The following is an 18813-nucleotide window of genomic DNA, read 5'->3' on the forward strand; positions in this document are numbered from 1 at the left end:
TTTGATATATACAATTCACAATGAAGTGAGTGAAATCAGCAGGAAACACTCCCTTTAGAAATTCATCATTGTCTGTCTGCTAAACAGTAGGGCAATACTGCACCTGTGTTGCAACTGGATTTCCTAGCAAATGTTTTTCTAATGGCTGCATAAGCCTGTCCCCTTTTCACTTGCCTGGGCCTGTGTACATGCAGCTGCCAAACCACTTACTCAGCACAGCAATTTCCTGAACTCTCCTTCCAAGAAGTGAAACTGCACTCGAGCAGTCTGTCTGTCCCACATACAACTCAGCAGTCCCACTGCAGCACCATCAATACAACGTGGCCTTCCTTATAGAATCCTCCCAGGGGCTCTGCTGAATACTTTGTGTCTGTGGGACAATGGAAACAAGTAATGTGTAGTGATGGGCGAATTTGTCCTGTGAAATTCGTACACGGAAGAAAAATTCATGAACCGCATATTTTGATGACGGCGTCAAAATGGGCGCCAGTGTTCATTAAAATGAATGGGCGTCTGTTAATCATTGCTGGAATCTAAATTTTGCCAGTGTCAAAAAAACTTTGACACAGGCAAATTTTTGCAGCTTATTCGCAAATTTATTTGCCGCCAGCGAAATGCGGAAAGTCGCCGTAATTAATCTGCCCATCACTAGTAATGTGTCATTATGTCAGTAGAACATGTAGCTGTGAAGTTCCACTCAGACTCCTGACCCAACGTGTGAATTCCTCTGAACAGGTCCCAAACAGAAGCATTACTAAACACCTTCTTACTCTTTATATACACGCTATGTCACAATTCAGGTATTTCAGGTATAAATATAACCATCATTGCCATTGTTTGATAACTTGAGAAATGTATTGATCTCTCACTCTGTTCTCCATTGTTGAAGCGCTCATCAGTTTATCCTAAGCTGCAGCCACATCCACATATTCAATGTGTTGGATCACACAGACATCCCTCCATTTTTAGGTCATTTACTGCTAAAGCCTTGTTTAGCCCACTGTCCCCGGGCTCAGAAAGTGATCCTACCTGTGCCCATTGCTTTGTGATGAGCAGATTCACAACATCTATACCTGATAAGTTAATAGGAAAGAAAAAGGAAGTGGATTCCATACATTCATTACAGACAGCAAACAAACAAATGGTGATCGTGCCAGCTATTCCATACCCATCTTCTTTTGATATGGCAATATTAGAAAGATACAGAAGAGTCTAGCCTTCATGGCAGCCAACCAGTATATCTGTAATGAATTGACAGCTGGCCTTAAGCTGAACCCCCAAAAATACAATATTAATATTTTATAGAACAAATGTTAGATGCTTTCAGTATATAATCCAGCCTGCAGCCCTCCAGTTAAGGCAGCCTTACTGAACTGTGTATAGGCTTTAAACCTGGCCTGTCCAGCTAATGCCCTTGCACAGATATGGTCCTCCATTGGCTTTGAATGGCCCGCTCTAGAAATCCGAAGACTTCTCTCAAATATTAACATAAATGTGTCCCTCAGTTACGTGGTATTTCTCCTTAGCTGGCTACAGCATGGGAAAAAATACATTTGATACTTGAAGATATTGTGAAAATGAAAATTTAATAAAAGCTTCATCATACCGAGATAAGACATTTTCTAAATATAATCTCATAAAACGAATATAATAAATATTAGAAATTCTGCACCATTTAAACAGGATTTATGGTGATTTTAACAGTGTTCACTTTAGTACATCTTCTTGGCAAACGGAGCCTCCCTAAAATACGTATATATTTAAATATTTCTATATACTCTTTATTGTCCCTCTCTCAGCATCTGTTTCTTTTCATCTTGTCTTCATGCAGGAGTTGGGTGTCAGATTTGGAATGACAGATCCAATATATACGTATTTTAGGGAGGCTCCGTTTGCCAAGAAGATGTACTAAAGTGAACACTGTTAAAATCACCATAAATCCTGTTTTTCTACATGAAGAGTGTGTCCCAAAGTCAGTTCTTTTGTTACATCTTGTTTGACCTGGAACCAGCTATAGGAGTGAGCTCTATAAATCATCTGCTACATCTGCTGAGAAAGTCAGATCCTATTGGATCTAACTGTCAATGAAAATCTGACACCCAGCTCTTGTAAGAAGACAGAATGAAGAGAAATAGATGCTGAGAGGGGGATAGTGAAGACAAACTTATTTTTTTCATATTCAAATATATGTTTATTGAGGCAAATTATTTGACGATTAGTGAGTAAATTACTGTTACATGTATCACATTTATAAAATAAACATCGGTGAAGATAAACTTGATTATTTCAGAAACAGTAAAGAATTTTTAATTGTTTGTATTTAGAAAGTTTCTTATTTCAGTATGATGAAGCTTATATTACATTTTCATGATAGTTTCCCTTTAAATATTGCATGAAAGGTATTCAACTAGTAATAAAGTTTCAGCTTCATAATATCATACAGCTTGTAACCCTGCAACATGGAATTACATCCAAAAAAGAAATATCTACTCAAACATACTTTCTGAATATCCCATGGGTCCAGGCATGCAATCACTGATGGTTGGATTTGGTTCATGTAGGGTTATCAGTTCCTATGTAGAATGTACAGATTTATATTGATTTTACCGAAATAATAAGGGGCCGATTGACTAACTTCGAGTGAAGGATTCTAAGTAAAAAAACTTCGAATTTCGAGTAGTTTTTTGTGCTCCTTGACTATCGAATTGGCGTAAATTCGCCTGAGTAGAATGATTCGAATAGATCGAGCGCAAAAACACTGCGACTATTCGCCATTCGATAGTCGAAGTACTGGATCGAGCGCATAAACGCTGTGACTATTCGCCCATTCGATAGTCGAAGTACTGTCTCTTTTAAAAATACTTCAACTGCCTACTTTGCCACCTAAAACCTACCGAATTGCTTTATAAGCCTATGGGAAAGTCCCATAGGCTTGTTTTCCAAGTTTTTAATTGAATAAAAAGGCATTCGATCGAATGAAAATCCTTCGAGCGAATATTCGATCGAGCGCCTATTCGCCTGGCGAATATTCGCCAATTCGACTATTCGCCAGCGTGTAAATTCAGCCAAATTGCCTATTCGATTCTATTCCCCAGTCGAATTTCGAGGGATTTAACCCCTCGAAATTCGACCCTTGATGAATTTGCCCCTTAATATGAATAATAATATGGGCAACATTGCTAACAATATATAAACCAGAGTTGGAGAGCGACAATAACTTAGATATAAACATCAAGAATGTTAAAATGATTGATAGGCTCTATTTTTAATTACCGTCCGGAATGTTAAGAAAGAAAAGCTCATTATAATGAAAAATGTATTCCTTCATGTTCTAACCTGCAGAAGGCATTAATTTTGTGGATGGAATTTGTTCCATTTCAACATCCCAGGAGTGAATGGTCTCTGCCATGCTGATACAGGCAAGACCATACCTCATGTGCCTGGGTGCAGGTCAATATTAATGCATAGGTAATTCAAAAAACCGCACTCCAAAGACTTTGTAAGTGAACCGTCTTCAGGAAGACGGCACAGGTGTGGTGCACACAGGGAATTTTTTAAATAAATACTCCTTAGTAGTTATTTAAAAATTTCCCTGTGTGCACCGGCATCTACTTACACATATATATATATATATATATATATATATATATATATATATATATATATCTATATCTATATCTATATCTATATATATATATATATATATATATATATATATGTATATGTGGGCCTCTTTCCCTAGAAAGTACAGATCAATGGATCTTCAGCCATGTGTTATTTGCAGCTGCTCCTCGGTTATTTCAACCATCCATTTGTCACAAGATCCAAAATACACAACACTTTTGTTTCTGTCTCTGTAGTCTGGCCTCAAATAGAATACAAAGAAACTTGTAACACACATTAAACAAACAGTACACACATATACACAGCTGTCTCGCTCACCAGTAGATGGTATAATGTACAGAATGGTGTCATGTACAGACACATATAACACTGAACAGCCGTTATAATACAATTGTTAAACCCTAACTGGAATATTATTGTGTTTATTTCATATATTGCCTCCTGAGAAATGCTAAATCCCATCTATATAAGGATAAAATGGCAGAGATCTTCCTATTCGTGTTGGCTATAGGAAGGCAAACATTTTGATAGTTCCCCTAAAAAAGAAATGTGGGAACAGCCGAAGATGCATTAAAGGGCAAGTCAACCCCAAAGTTAACATTTCTCTAAAAAAGAAAACATAATTCTAAGCAACTTTCCAATATACATTTATTAAAAATGTTTAGTGCTTTTCAAGCTATTTGTAAAACCAATTGCTACTGAAAGTAGCATTTACTTAATTCCTGGTTGTTACTTTTTAAACAATGTTTTAAAAGACTTAGCTCCCCAGCAAAGTCAGGTCTGTTAATCATCTGCCTTGTCTAAAAGTGGCCATACACGGGCAGATTAAAGCTGCCGATATTGGTCCTTTAGACCGATTCGGCATTTTATCTGCCCATGTGTGGGGGCTCCCGATGGGTCCTGACGATCGATATTAATAGCAGGCCAAAAATCGGGCAGATATCGATCAGTCAAGTCTGATTTTTTTGTACGATCCAGGACCGCATCGGCTAGTTGATGCAGTCCTGCGATCTGACGGAGCCCATTAGTAATATTGTAATCAGATTATTCGGCCCCAGGGCCAAATGTTCGGATTCATCCGATAATGCCCAGCCGTTAGTGGTCATATCAGGTCAGACACTGCTTTTAATAGAAATACATACAAGTAACCTAAAAAACAAACAAAAAAAATAATAATAAATGTATAACGCAAAGTTAGAATGTTTTCTTTTATTAGGCAAAATTTTTTTTGGGTTCACATAACCTTTAATAAACAGCGGGGGAAATAGTGAAAGTAACAACAAAAACTGACAAATTCTCTTAAAGGGACCAAATGAATACATCAGTATAACCACTGAACTCCAAAATAAATATACATATGCTTGATAAAAGGTCACTGCAGAAAACAAAATGTTGGAATGCACAGAGTTATAAAATAAAAAGTAGTTGAAGCACAGAAATGTGTTGATCCTTTGACAAATGTATTTACTTAAATTGATTTAGCACCACTTGTTTGAAGTGTTTGAGTGCAGAGACACTTGACAAAAATGTATTTGCACATTTTATATTATTCAGAGTGAAAACCAAGATAGTCTCTCTTTGACTCACAGGGACCCTCTCAAGGGCTGGCAGAGTCATTCAAGTCATTCAGGAGAGGTATATCTGGGGCGGGGGGGGATCCTGACGGCTGCCTAGGGCGCTCTGTCAGCACGGCCCGGCCCTGTTTATGAAAGAGTGAAGTTAGAGATCTCCACAGTCCGCAGAGTGAAATTCTGCCTCTCTCCATTCATTTCTATGAGATATTTAAAGGAGTATTTATCAAAGAGTGATAGTGAAAGTTTTTGATAAATACGCCTTTAAAACTCCCATAGAAATGAATGGAGAGAGGCAGAATTTCACTCTGTGGACTATGGAGATCTCTAACTTCACTCTTTCATACATCTACCCCCATGTCTCCTCCAGCTTCTCTGCAGATTTTGCCCGGCCTCCACTTACCTCTTCCCCATAGAGTGTAATGCAGGAGGTAACTCTGCCTAAATGGATAATCAAAAGGAAAGAGATAGGCACACTCCCATAATGTAACATCAGTGATAAAAATGTATTAAATAAAAAGCATTTATTTTTAAGCAGAAATTGTTTATTCAACTTTTTACATTAGCCCTGAACTGAATGTGCTTATGTCAAAACGGGAGGGGGGTTATTTTTTCCTTTAAAGAGGAGGAGCATTCAAAGTAGAGAAAACACCATTTGCCATATTTTTTGCACTCCAGCATTAGTAAATATGCCATGTCTGAACGCAAAATGGGTTTCCTGTGTGGTAAATGAGTGTGTGGCATCCTGTTCTAGTTATCTTAGTTCTCATCCCCAGTTATATTTAGTGGTTATGACTAGCATTTCCTTTATCGGACTCACATCACTGCTGGTTAAACACTTCTATGTTACGCTACAAAAACAACATATCCACCAATTTATTTCTGAATCACAAAGACAACATTCATTAGTGCATCCACTGCAGATCGTTTAATAACAAGTCAGCTACAAGTCATACTTATTGCACTTGCTTGTAATTTAAATGGCACTTGCAGAGGGGAATTAAATATATATATATATATATATATATATATATATATATATATATATATATATATATATATATATATATATATATATATATATATATATATATATATATATATATATATATATATATATATATAGGCAAACAGATGGATGGCTGTGCCAGTGGAATATGACCTTTGTAAATATATTGGCTGTGTATGGACTAAAGCAGAATATTAGACTGCATGACATGGAATTTTGGATGAGATAAAAAACACATTCATTAATTTCAGAGCAATGCAATACAAAGTGAATAAATTAAAGGATATTGCAGGATTAAACTCAAAGCAAACAATCACTTGGTGCCCTCAACAGATGGGGAACAAAATGTAGAAGATGCAAAAAAAATGTAGATTTATATTTATTTTAGTATGAAATCTATATTCTGCTGCAATTCATTTCACAGGGCAATACAGCAAGCTACAAACAATGAATGTAAATAAATTTGTTAATAATAATGATTAATTAAATAATATTAGTTTCACTTTAATTTTTTTTAAGGCCATCACAGGCCACTCCCACTTTCGAATCTTCAGATGACTTGCTACATATTTTTTTTAACCTTGCCTTCTCCTGTCTGAAATTAACACAATGACTCCCAAAAACCAAAATCAGGCCACGTCCACATTCAGCAAAATTTCACAGTTAAGACAAGCACTTCACCACTTCTTGCTGTGCAAATAATCCTTTATTTTAAGCAGTTTTACCACTCCAAGTACAGAATAACATTTGGGGGGTTTGCACCTCCCTTCACCAGCTCAGGTACCTGACGAAGGGAGGTGCAAACCCCCCAAAACTTTGTTTTGTACTTGGAGTGGTAAAACTGGCTAAAATAAAGGATTATTTGCACAGCAAGAAGTGGTGAAGTGCTTATCTTTCCTGTGAAATTGTACTGTAAAGCTCAGCACCCAACAAATCTGTGATTCCCTGACAGTGACCCCAGCATTACAAGACACAGTGACCCCAGCAATATAAGCAATGGTTGTATGAATATACGGGTAATGACCCCCATGCAGGAGCCCTTGTGGTTTATTGTGCCAGGTAGAATGCTTGATACAGTAATCTGCAGGGGTTCCTGTGTTTAATGGCTTCCATGTGGAGGCTCCAATTCATACTCTGTTATAGAAATTAAAAGGGTGTTGACCCCCCTTCAAAGCTTTTCTCCAGACACAAGACACATGCTCAGATTTGGGGAGTTCCTAATTTTGCTATGAGGCAAACAACTACACTTATAAAGACAATATAAATGAGGTAAAGTTTAAGCCAGCAACTTAACTTGTTAGAGGGATGGAAGACTTTATGAGGGTAGACTGTCAAGGTTGGGGTTGTTTTCTCTGGAAAAAAGGCGCTTGCGAGGGGACATGATTACACTTTACAAGTACATTAGAGGACATTATAGACAAATAGCAGGGGACCTTTTTACCCATAAAGAGGATCACCGTACCAGAGGCCACCCCTTTAGACTAGAAGAAAAGAACTTTCATTTGAAGCAACGTAGGGGGTTCTTCACAATCAGGACAGCGAGGTTGTGGAATGCACTGCCGGGTGATGTTGTGATGGCTGATTCAGTTAATGCCTTTAAGAATGGCTTGGATGATTTCTTGGACAGACATAATATCAAAGGCTATTGTGATACTAAGCTCTATAGTTAGTATAGATATTGGTATATAGAATTTAATCAAAAGTAGGTAGGGGTGTGTGTATGGATGCTGGGTTTTCATTTGGAGGGGTTGAACTTGATGGACTTTGTCTTTTTTCAACCTGATTTAACTATGTAACTATGTAACTATGTAACTGTGTAAGTAACCAGCCATAAAAAAATATAAAAAAGAGGAACCAAGTCAATATTTCACTTTAGCTTTTCAATGGATTTCAGGGCCTGTAGCTTAAGTTCAGCTCTTTTCAGTGACTGTCTACTCCAGTGAGACACCTTTGTAACCAGGGTCCAAGAAAAAAAAAAGGAGTTGCCCAGTCACAATCAATCACTGTGTAACGATGCTCATTGTCAGCCAGGAACTGGACTCTACTGGCCAGATCTAGCATCTAGCCGATCCAGCATGCGGCAAGCTAGGCATGCAAGTGCCTATATTTTCAGACCATGTGTGGGTTAGTAAGTTATCATCCTAACAATATTGGTACCATGGCGATTGTTTGTTTAGAAAATTTCTGCTGGATAACGAGAAGATCTTTGCATGTATTGCCTATCCACAGGTGGCCGTCACTGGAACATATGTTTAGTATTATTGGTGTCTGTCAATAAAATGGCCAGAACTTTGTCTGATTTATTTTTCCTACTTTAATCCTAAATCTGAAGAATTACTTCGTTTCAGAGCTTTACGTTACAACATATGATCGATATCCGAATGTTCTCCATATGACAAATAAAATATGAACCTGTATGGCCAGCTTTACCCTTGCTCACGTGACTCGGTGAAGCTGGGACAATCTGTCAGTTAATGTGCAACTGTCCTTTGCATTTAGTTGCATCGGGTATGCAGCACAATGTTTGTATGGTCATGGTTTCATATTCCATATAATAAACAAATAACCAGTACAATTCTTCTTAAAGCTGCTTAGTGATGTCACTTGTTTATTAGAAGAAACAACGCACCCACATTTTAAATTATTAACCAATAAATTATAGTTCTAAAAAGCACTGTGGTCTCATGTCTTTCTATGATCATGGGAATCTTCATTCACTTTATAATATCTTTGATAAATGCGGGGAAATGTATTCCCTATGCTCTAGAACACTGGCTAATGTAATGTCACGTATGCACAAGAGGGGTAAAAATAAAAAATAAAAAAAAGCAAAGCAAACACACACAAAGTACAACAACAATAGACCATTAACATCTTGCTCAACATAACTAAATGGTGATATTCTAAAGAAGTATGTTTGCATAACAGTCCAAGTGCTGGCATGTTCATTGTCCTGATAGCCTTTGGACTAAAGCATTATAAAAACTGTTTATATTTAATATAATACACTGCACAAAAGTATCTGTTCCAGATTCTAGATCATTCCTGCATCACATGTCCTTACACAAATAATTCTACATTACTGGCACAAATGCAATCTATCCTAGCTGTGATTACAATGCCTGTTGGCTAACAATACACATAACCTTGTCCTCTGAAGTCAATGAATTATGATGGTTTTGTGTCAAAAATGTGGTTGTTCTGATGAAAAAACAAACAAAAAAAAAACAAAACAATTTTATTTTATTTTTTTTGCAATGGCCTTGTGTAGGTTTGTACTAGGGATGCACTGAATCCAGGATTCGGCCTTTTTTTTAGCAGGTTTCGGATATGGCCGAAGCCTTCTGTCGGCCTTAACCGAATCCGAATCCTAATTTGCAAATGCAAAAAAGCCACGTATCTGCCTCCGTGCAAAATGAACTGGAGCTGACATACTGCTTGACTTTAATAGGTAAACCTGACAGTAAGCACAACACTACCCTGTACTTACAGATCTGAAAAACATGACTGCCACTAATTCTCAGATATAGAACCTTTGATAGGCCAGTATCTTATTTTATTCAGCAAAACTGCTTTTCAAGGACAGTTGCTTTTTTTAGCGTAGTGATCTGTTAAAATAACATCTTTTTCTTCTTCTTAATGAAAAGCAGCGGCAAGGTCATGGTTTATAGGGAAGCTTCCCAGACTGAGCTCCTTTATTGCTGAATATGGATGTAAAAAGATCTGGCCATTTGTTGTTTATATGAGAGCACATGAGGCAAGCGTGCAGGGTACAGGAAGCAACAGAGCCAGACACTAACTACCACAGACAATAAGGCAAAACGCACTTCTGTAAACACAAACTACTCAAATTGCACTTATCAATTTATTCATAAAATTGCCATAATAATAAGGAATCATTTTCATCTAACCATATTCAGTTCACTGCAGCAGTTCAGCTCATTCCCAGCATTGCACACAATGAACATTCTAATAAAGAATGAGTTGCCAGTTGTCGGCTCAGGCTGTATGGTGAACGGTGTAGCTCCTTATTGTAGAAAAGCCATTTTACAAAAATAGAGAAGCATGACTGATTCTATATTGCTTCAAATAACAAGTGTAATAGATTTGCTCTATAATTATACTGCTTAAATGCTTTCTTGGGAATAACAACATTAAAACGAAAACACTTCTGTTGTAAGCCTAAATGTTTTGTATTGTGTTACTTAAAGGAGAAGGAAAGGCTAACATTAAGTAAGCTTTATCAGAAAGGTCTCAATACACCAGTAAACCCTCTGCTTTGAGTCCTCCGTCAAAAGAAACACAACATTTCTTTCCTTCTATTGTGTACACATGAGCTTCTGTATTAGACTTCATGTTTTCAGCGTAAAAACTCCAGGGCTAGGGCTTGAGCATGCTCAGTTTGCTCCTCTCTCTCTCCCCATCCCTTTCCCACCTCCCTCCCTGCTGTAATTTGTGCTCAGAGCTATGAGTGAGCAGGGAGAGACTCAGGCAGGAAGTGCTGTCACACCTAGCTAATATGGCAGCTGCTATCCCAAAACAAATAGAGAGAGATTAAAGAGCCATTTACTCAGGTATGGTAAAGCATTCTACAGAATAAATACAGTGTTATAGCTTGCACTATTGGCAATAAACTGCTTCGGTAGCTTTCCTTCTCCTTTAAAATGTACAGAATCTCCCCTAATGGTGGCACGCCAGAGCTGTACTGTGAACAGCCTTGCTAGTAGCAAAAAAACTGGAATAGCCCATAATTAAGGGCCTAGTGATACAGTGGCAAGTTTTTTTTACCTCAAGCAACTATAGTGTTAACTGTGGTGTTAAATGTGCTGGTGTTTGACAGAGGGGTGCCTGTGTGTCTGTACCCATGTATCAAAACTGGGCACAAAAGGCTGTCTGAACAGCAGACTGCAACAAGGGCAGAGTGATGAGGGCGACATAAGAGAAGGGAAGAGCAATCCCTTGAACTTGCCAAAGCAAAATAAAAGAATTAGACATGAGTAAGAAGGGAAAGTAGAGAAGTTTACAGGATCATAAATGTGGAGGTCAGAGCCTCAGAGGCATAACATAAAGAAATGTACAGTGGCAGATAAAAATAGAGAAGCAGAGGCACAGAATTGTCAGACCAGTACAAGTTATAAGTGAAGAGAGACAGGGTATATGGGAAAAGAGAACCTCTTGGGCAATAATTATATCGGTATGGGACCAGTTATCCAGAATGCCCAGGAGCTGGATTTTCCAGATAAGAACTCTTTCCGTAAGTTGGATCTCCATACCTTAAGTCTACTAAAAAAATCATTAAAAAAATGTATTAAACTCAACCGGATTATTTCGCCTGCAATAAGGATTAATTCTATCTTAGTTAGGACCAAATCCAAAGTTCTGTTTTATTACTATGGAGAAACAGGAAATACTTTTTAAAAATGTGAATTATTTCATTATAATGGAGTATTTGGGAGATGGCCTTCCCGCAATTTGAAGCTTTCTGGAAATGGGTTTCCAAATAATGGATCCTCTACGATGGAAAATGAAATAACCATTTCGTCTGGAGATCTAGATATACCCAGAGTCTTCATTGCTATCAGACTGGAATACCGTTCAGGCTCTAATATGCGGTTAGTTTACTGGATGGAATGAATATAGAGGGCAGCTAGCTTGTAGCCTATATTTAAAGAATTCCAGGTAGAACTGAGTATGTAAGAAAGACCTATAAGAGAATGAGTATCCTCACAATTCCTGAGGACATTTGTGGAAATATACATTTTAATTTTTTAAGATTGAATCCTGAAGCATTTGCCTTTGCATGCAGCACCCCATCTTATTCTACTATACAGCATTACCCCCACACAGTCCTTTTAGCTCGTGGCTTATTATGAGTGTTGACAATGAAGGGAAGTTTTTTCAGTGCACTAAGGAAAGTACCCCAGTACCACACAGAAGTAGAATAATCCTAAGTAGGAAATGTATAAATGAAATTATCTTAGAGTTGCAACATCAGCCCAGACATTTATCAGCCTCAGTAAAGGCAAGAGCAGGTGGAGAGCAGACAAATACGAGGGTGAAGTAAGGTTTTTCATTCACTCAGATCCCCACAGTCCCCCAACTGTTTTTGCTACTATATAAGCATATTCTGTTTGCTCACATCCAAAGACTACAAGTTTACATACCAATCAATGAAAGGGACCACATGTTTTTAAAGGGACAGCGTACTGACCAATTATGGATTTTAAAAACAAACATTGAGAAGGACTGTTTTTCTTATGACAACAAGGCCACTCTGTCTTTGAGTAGCTTTGGCTACACAGACCTCCTGGGCAAAGCGAAGCAAGCAATCTACTATTTCCATACTAATCTGGCTTCTGGGAGCACTTTAAGCACTTTGCAACTGCCCCCCAACTTCACTCTTCAAAAGGTGACATTTTAACGAAGAATATTTTCATTTGCACAAGACTGATCTAAAACCCTTCCATGGTTTCCCGCTTTAGTCATTACGACACTCCATACTAATAATTAATTATACTAAAATTATATATACCAATTATTATAATTTGGCTTCTGGAAGCACTTGAAGTGGATTCTACAGTACATACGAAAATTCACTTCAAATTAAAAATACAGGATGCCAGATGTCTCCTGTGCTAATAAAGATAAATAGGGCACTGTGTACAGAATAACCTACACCATTTTATTTAATGAACATTTATAGTAAGTGAAATATTGTGTTTTAGTGCAATTAGTGGAACTAAGTTTACGTTTCTAATTAGTCATTGACAAAGCCTTAAAGGGGTTGTTCACCTTTAAAATAACTTTTAGTATGATATATAGAGTGATATTCTGAGATAACTTGCAATAAATTTTGACTTTTAATTATTTGTGGTTTTTGAGTTATTTTAGCTGTGTATTCAGTTTGCAATTTTAGCAATCTGGTTGCTAGGGTCCAAATTACTCTACCAACCATGCATTTGAATAAGAGACTGGAATATGAATAGGAGAGAGACCGAATAAAGGGACGAGAAATTAAAAGTAGCACTAACGATAAATGTGTAGCCTTACAGAGCAAATAATTCAAAAACAATAACCAATAAATAATGAAGACCAATTGAAAATTAGCTTAGAATTAGCCATTCTTAAACATACTAAAAATTAACATAAAGGAGAACCATTAGTTAACCTAGGAAAACTATATAGCATTTTTTTCATGTCAGGGCAACCTAAGCTTTCAACATATGCCAAGCTTCAAATACCCAATAAAAGATTATATTCACATACCAACAAACCATACTTGTTAGGTCACATGAGCCAATTAACAGACAGAGTTCTATATTTTGCTTCAACACTTCTTTCTGTTACAGTTAGAGTTGTACAGGTATGGGACCTGTTATCCAGAATGCTCGGGACCTGGGGTTTTCCGGATAACGGATCTTTCTGTAATTTGGGTCCTCGTGCCTTAAGTCTACTAGAAATTCATTTAAACATTAAATAAACCCAATAAGCTGGTTTTGCTTCCAATAAGGATTAATTATATATTAGTTGGGATCAAGTACAAGCTACTGTTTTATTATTACAGAGAAAAAGGAAATCATTTTTAAAAATTTGGATTATTTGAATAAAATGGAGTCTATGGGAGACAGTCATGCCGTAATTCGGAGCTTTCTGGATATCTGGTTTCTGGATAAGGGATCCTATACCTGTAGTATTACTGGTCAGGTGATCTCTGAGGCAGCACAGAGACTATCATGAAATAGTGGTTCAAGGCAAGAGTTGTAAAAAGGCAATATTTACTTAAATATACATTCCAGTTTGGTAAGATTCTTTAATATGCCACTTAATATGATATAAACTATCTGGTGCTTAAGTATTAATTTGGGGGTATAGCAAGAGTTCTGGGCAGACAAGGGGACCATAACGTGTGACTGGAGGGATGGGGGTTAGAGTTAAGTGTAAATGTAGAACAGGCCGGGTTCAAACCCAATGAGTCAGTGCAGTACAGAATCAGGAAGAATAGTCAGTAACGGGCTAAGGTCAGTTCAGGAAGTGATTCAGCAGAGGTCAGGGGCAGGCACGGGTCAAGAACTGGAAAATCAGACAATAATTACACTCAGGAACTCTCCGACAATAGACCTATGTTGGGCGATGGGAAGCAAGACATGGTATTTTTAGATATTTCAATTTCGCACCAAGCACAATGATGTAATACGCATGCGCTGAAAAGATAAAAGATTTACGTTTAACCCATTAGCCACCCTAGATAAGAGAATCTAGAGCTTTGCTATGGTAGTACCACCACCACAGAATTCATGTTTCCAGAGCCAATGTGCTGCTGGCTGCCCTTACTGCAAAGGATAATGATTTTGAATATGCTTGTAATGCTGCTGCCAAATATATAAAAATTCATAAACACACATTAGTACAAAATGGATGGTGTTTATAAAGTAAAAAGAGGAGGGAGCTGTGTTATATACAACAGAAATTGCAAAAAAAAAAAAAAAAAAGTTCAGCTAGAGTTTAATGGGAAACAACATTGAACATGTATTTCTTGAGTATTTTTCCTGCATTATAACCTGCTCTGTGGTTTGGACTTACCTCCTGATACAGGTCAATAATATCAACTTAAATTACCACAATGGGCATTATGTCAAATCTTTTAATTGAGAAAGTCATATTGCATAGGAATTTGCAAGGGAGAATATAAACATTTGCACACACAGTAAACTTTGGTCTTAATTAGTCAAAACTGGTTGGCTGCTAAATAAGCCATTCATTGTTGTGCGGGTGAGAATTGTCGAGGGCCTGAGGAAAGTACAATGTGTGACATCTCTGGGAAGGTTGCTATTGGATTGTATCAGCTGTAATTATGCCTTTAGCATCACACTTTCTGGGCAGTTGCACTAGGTCCATGCAAGTCTGCATTATCAAATACCAAATGATACAGTCAGTTGCTCGTGTCTGAAATCCCGGTTTCCTACATCTCCTATTGTCGTTCTAGGGGTGTCCTCAGACAATAGTAAAGTGCAGGTGCTATAAATCCTTGCGATTCCAGTGCAATCTGAATCTTAGTTTTTAACAAGATCAGTATTTGGTTTAAAGGGGTGGTTCACATTCAAGTTAGACTTTCATTTTTCTTTTTTAATCGTTTCTAGATTTATTTGCCTTCTTTTTCTTCTTCTTCCGACTCTTTCCAGCTTTCAGACCTTTCTATCCAGGCCCTCTGCTTTTCATATTCCCGTCTCTTATTCAAATCAATGCATGGTTACTAGGGTAATTTAGATACTAACTGCTGAAATTGCAAACTGGAGAACTACTGAATAAAAAGCTAAATACCTCAAAAACCACAAATGATAAAGAATGAAAGCCAATTGCATATTGTCTCAGAATGACAGACACTACGTCATATTAAAAGTTAATTCAAATGTGAACGACTCTTTTAAAGGAACTTGATTGAACTGTTGACAACTGGATTGCACAGGAAGTAGACAACTTCCACAGACGGTGATCCACAATGAATTTTTGTAAACAAAAATACATTGATATTATTGTCAATCACAGTCATATTTATACAGGAGAGTGTCAGTATGAATATTAAATTATAAGCATGCAGCCCTCACCGCACACTTGGGGAACAGAGCAAATATCCAACAGGTTAGAGGATAACATCATTATTGGAACTTTGTACTGCCTTCACTTAGCACAGTGTGACGGTTGCATGTTCACTTTACTAAAAACAATGCTTGCTCACTTTTAGGGCAGGACTCCACGGACGATTCCGGCGCTATCCGACGCGCTGCGCAAAAGCGCAGGCGTCACGTCGGATGCGACGGAAATAAGGTAAGTAATGCTATTGTCAGATCACGTCGCATTGTTGATGCAGTGTCTGCATCTGACAGTCGTCGCATCAACGCTGCAACACGATTCGACAATAGAATTACTTACCTTATTTCCATCACATCCGACGTGACGCCTGCGTTTTTGCGCCGGAATCGTCTGTGGAGTCCTGCCCTAAGGCACAATTGCTCATAGTCAAATCCATGAATAGATTAAGATAAATAAGGTTCTTTTGGCAGCATAACTTTAACAAGAAAATATAAAAGCAAAAATCCCACAATAGAAAATAGTTTCCCCTTTAACTTGAGTTTCCTCTGCATATGTGAGTTAGTCACTTTGTGGCTCACCACTAATAAACAGGCCACCCAGGGACTGATTGCTTTAAAAACAAGGGGCTAGATATTAGTACAATGTGGGAAGTATGGATTGTGTTGGTTCATTTACAAAAAAAACTGTAAAATATAATTTACAACTGACAAGACAGCCAATTTGGGCTCAATTTAAACCCTGCCAGCTATATAAAGCCCATGGGAATGGTGTCATGTTCAGCAGGACATATACCCATAACATATGTGCCCAGAAAAAGCAAGATGTGTCTGTCCTATGGAGAATCACAAACAGATAAGGCACTCTACCATTTCTTGCTGTGCAATGAATCCTTTATTGAGCCAGATTTACCAAAAAGTTGCAGAACAACTTTTCGGGGGGTCTACACTAGGGATGCACCGAATGCACTATTTTGGATTCGGCCGAATACCGAACAAAATCCAAATCCTCATTTGCATATGCAAATTAGGGGTCGAAAGGTGAAACCATTTTATACTTCCTTCCACAAGATTTTCCTCATGGGCCCTCATTTGCATATGCAAATTAGGACTCGGATTTGGTTTAGCCAGGCTGAAGGATTCAGCTGAATCCGAATCCTGCTGAAAAAGGCAGAATCCCAAACCGAATCCTAGATTCGGTGCATCCCTAGTCTACACCTCCCTTCGTCAGGTTACAAAAATGTCCTATGGAGAAGCCATAATATGTTTCCAAGAACACACATGGCCACCTGATCAACCAACAGGATCACCCGGCACACATGCTTACTGTACTGTATGTGCTTGTTGTAGGAGTTTCAGCCAGCTGGCAGCCTCTGGATTGTGTGAAACATTATATATCTCAAACATTTTTTATTTATGACAAATAACACAGGAAAAGCAAAAGAAAAGCTAAAAAGCTGTAGGAGATGGTGCAATACTCAGTAAGAGTGTAAACATGTTGGGAGTGTCCTGCAGAAGACTTATGAAGTGTCAGGGAGTCCCTGGAGCAATGCAAAGAGTGTTGGAGGCATGTGTAGCTGCAGAACTTGGGCAGGAATGTCAGAGTTGCCATAGGAATGAGCTCTGTCAAAACATCCCTGACAGGAAAGGCTCCCAAGTGCTATTCAGTCCTCCAGTATTTCACCCAGCACTTAAACAGGGACCCAGTGTGTCCTTGAAATAACTGTGCACGTGTCTGCCAAACCGCTCAGTACTTGTGCTACACTTTGCCTGCAACTGCCCCTTTTCAATAGCACATTATCTGCTCCACTCAATCTGCCTATTTTACTTCTGCACTTCCTATGCATTTATAATTAACAGCTCATTACTCACAGCCACATCCTCCAGCCTTCTATATATATATATATATATATATATATATACATATATATATATATATATATATATATATATACACACACACACACACACATATATATATATATTATAGATACATTAAAAAAAATGAAATTTGTATTTGAACTCACATTTACAAAAATGTGATTTTTATTACAATTCTTGCCGTTGGAGTTTATAAGCAGCAAGCAAAGTGTTTTTATTGGCCAGGCTCCAGCTTTTCGCAGCAAGAGAAGTAAATGAAAGCTTTTCAGTGTGGCATTGCTGCTTCCCCTCCATCAGCCGTACATTCTCTATGAAACCAAAGCACGGGGAGGAATAAGGGAAGCAGCAGCAGCTGGCCCAAATCTTCAGCTCAGTTTATTTCCTCTAAAACAGAGACGTCCCACTTCTCGACAGGCCCCTTCAGCTGAGGCTGAACTACAGTTCCCACAATCCTCCCCCCCCCCAACATGACAAGGAATAGGAATGGTCATTCGAGGGTCACCAACTGGACGCTACTGCTCCAAAATATAAAATAGCTCAAAAGGCCAATGCTTGTTTGCAGGGGTTAGTATTTATTCTTTAGATTGTTATATATGCAGCTTCTGCACACAAGCCATGGTCTTCTGGCCTGATATGACCACCACAGCTAAACACAAGAAAACATTAAACATATAGCAAATCTAAACAACAGTGCCTGGGTGCCTGTGCCAAGTTCCTTTTTCCAGATACTTGAATCGAACGTCTCTTCCACGGCCACTGACTCCCTCTGCCCTATACTCTGTGCAAGAAATGAAGGGGGGGAAGTAGAGTAGACGTTTAAGAGGAGAAAGAGAATGGAGGGAGGAGGCAACATACCGTCTTTTGATTCATCGCTTTCTGAGCTCATGGTGCCAGTGTGTGTGTCACCGGAGAGCAGATTACAGCTGACGTGCTCTCCCAGAGGCTGCAGCAAGTTACTAACTTCTCAACCAAAAGGGAGAAAAAAAAATCAGGATGAAAGGAGGAAAGTTCTGCAAATGTGACCAATCAAAGAGCAGTAACGAGGAAAGCAGCCCACCCCCTTCTGAGCCACTGTCTGGAAAGGTACCTTCACACAAGCACTTATTTAGGAGTGTTGCCTTACAACACACACACTTTTTCTGAT

General features: G+C 38.2%; 1 protein-coding gene across 6 annotated transcripts in view; it reads right to left on the reverse strand.

Moving 5' to 3' along the window:
• The window catches only part of tnfaip8.L (TNF alpha induced protein 8 L homeolog), a 65615-nt gene that overhangs the window by 8353 nt on the left and 38449 nt on the right, over positions 1-18813 (reverse strand). The window contains exon 1 of one of the 6 annotated variants that reach the window (XM_018264237.2): positions 18525-18651. The exons of 4 other annotated variants lie outside the window; for them this stretch is intronic. In XM_018264237.2, coding sequence (XP_018119726.1) covers positions 18525-18555 — 31 coding nt within the window. In that variant the 5' untranslated portion in view covers positions 18556-18651. Of the gene's footprint in view, positions 1-210; positions 393-18524; positions 18652-18813 lie in introns of those variants that run through there. One more of the 6 variants, XM_018264249.2, reaches the window with a different exon arrangement.

The sequence above is a fragment of the Xenopus laevis genome, chromosome 1L (genome assembly GCF_017654675.1).
Source record: "Xenopus laevis strain J_2021 chromosome 1L, Xenopus_laevis_v10.1, whole genome shotgun sequence".
Classification (NCBI taxonomy): Eukaryota; Metazoa; Chordata; class Amphibia; order Anura; family Pipidae; genus Xenopus; species Xenopus laevis.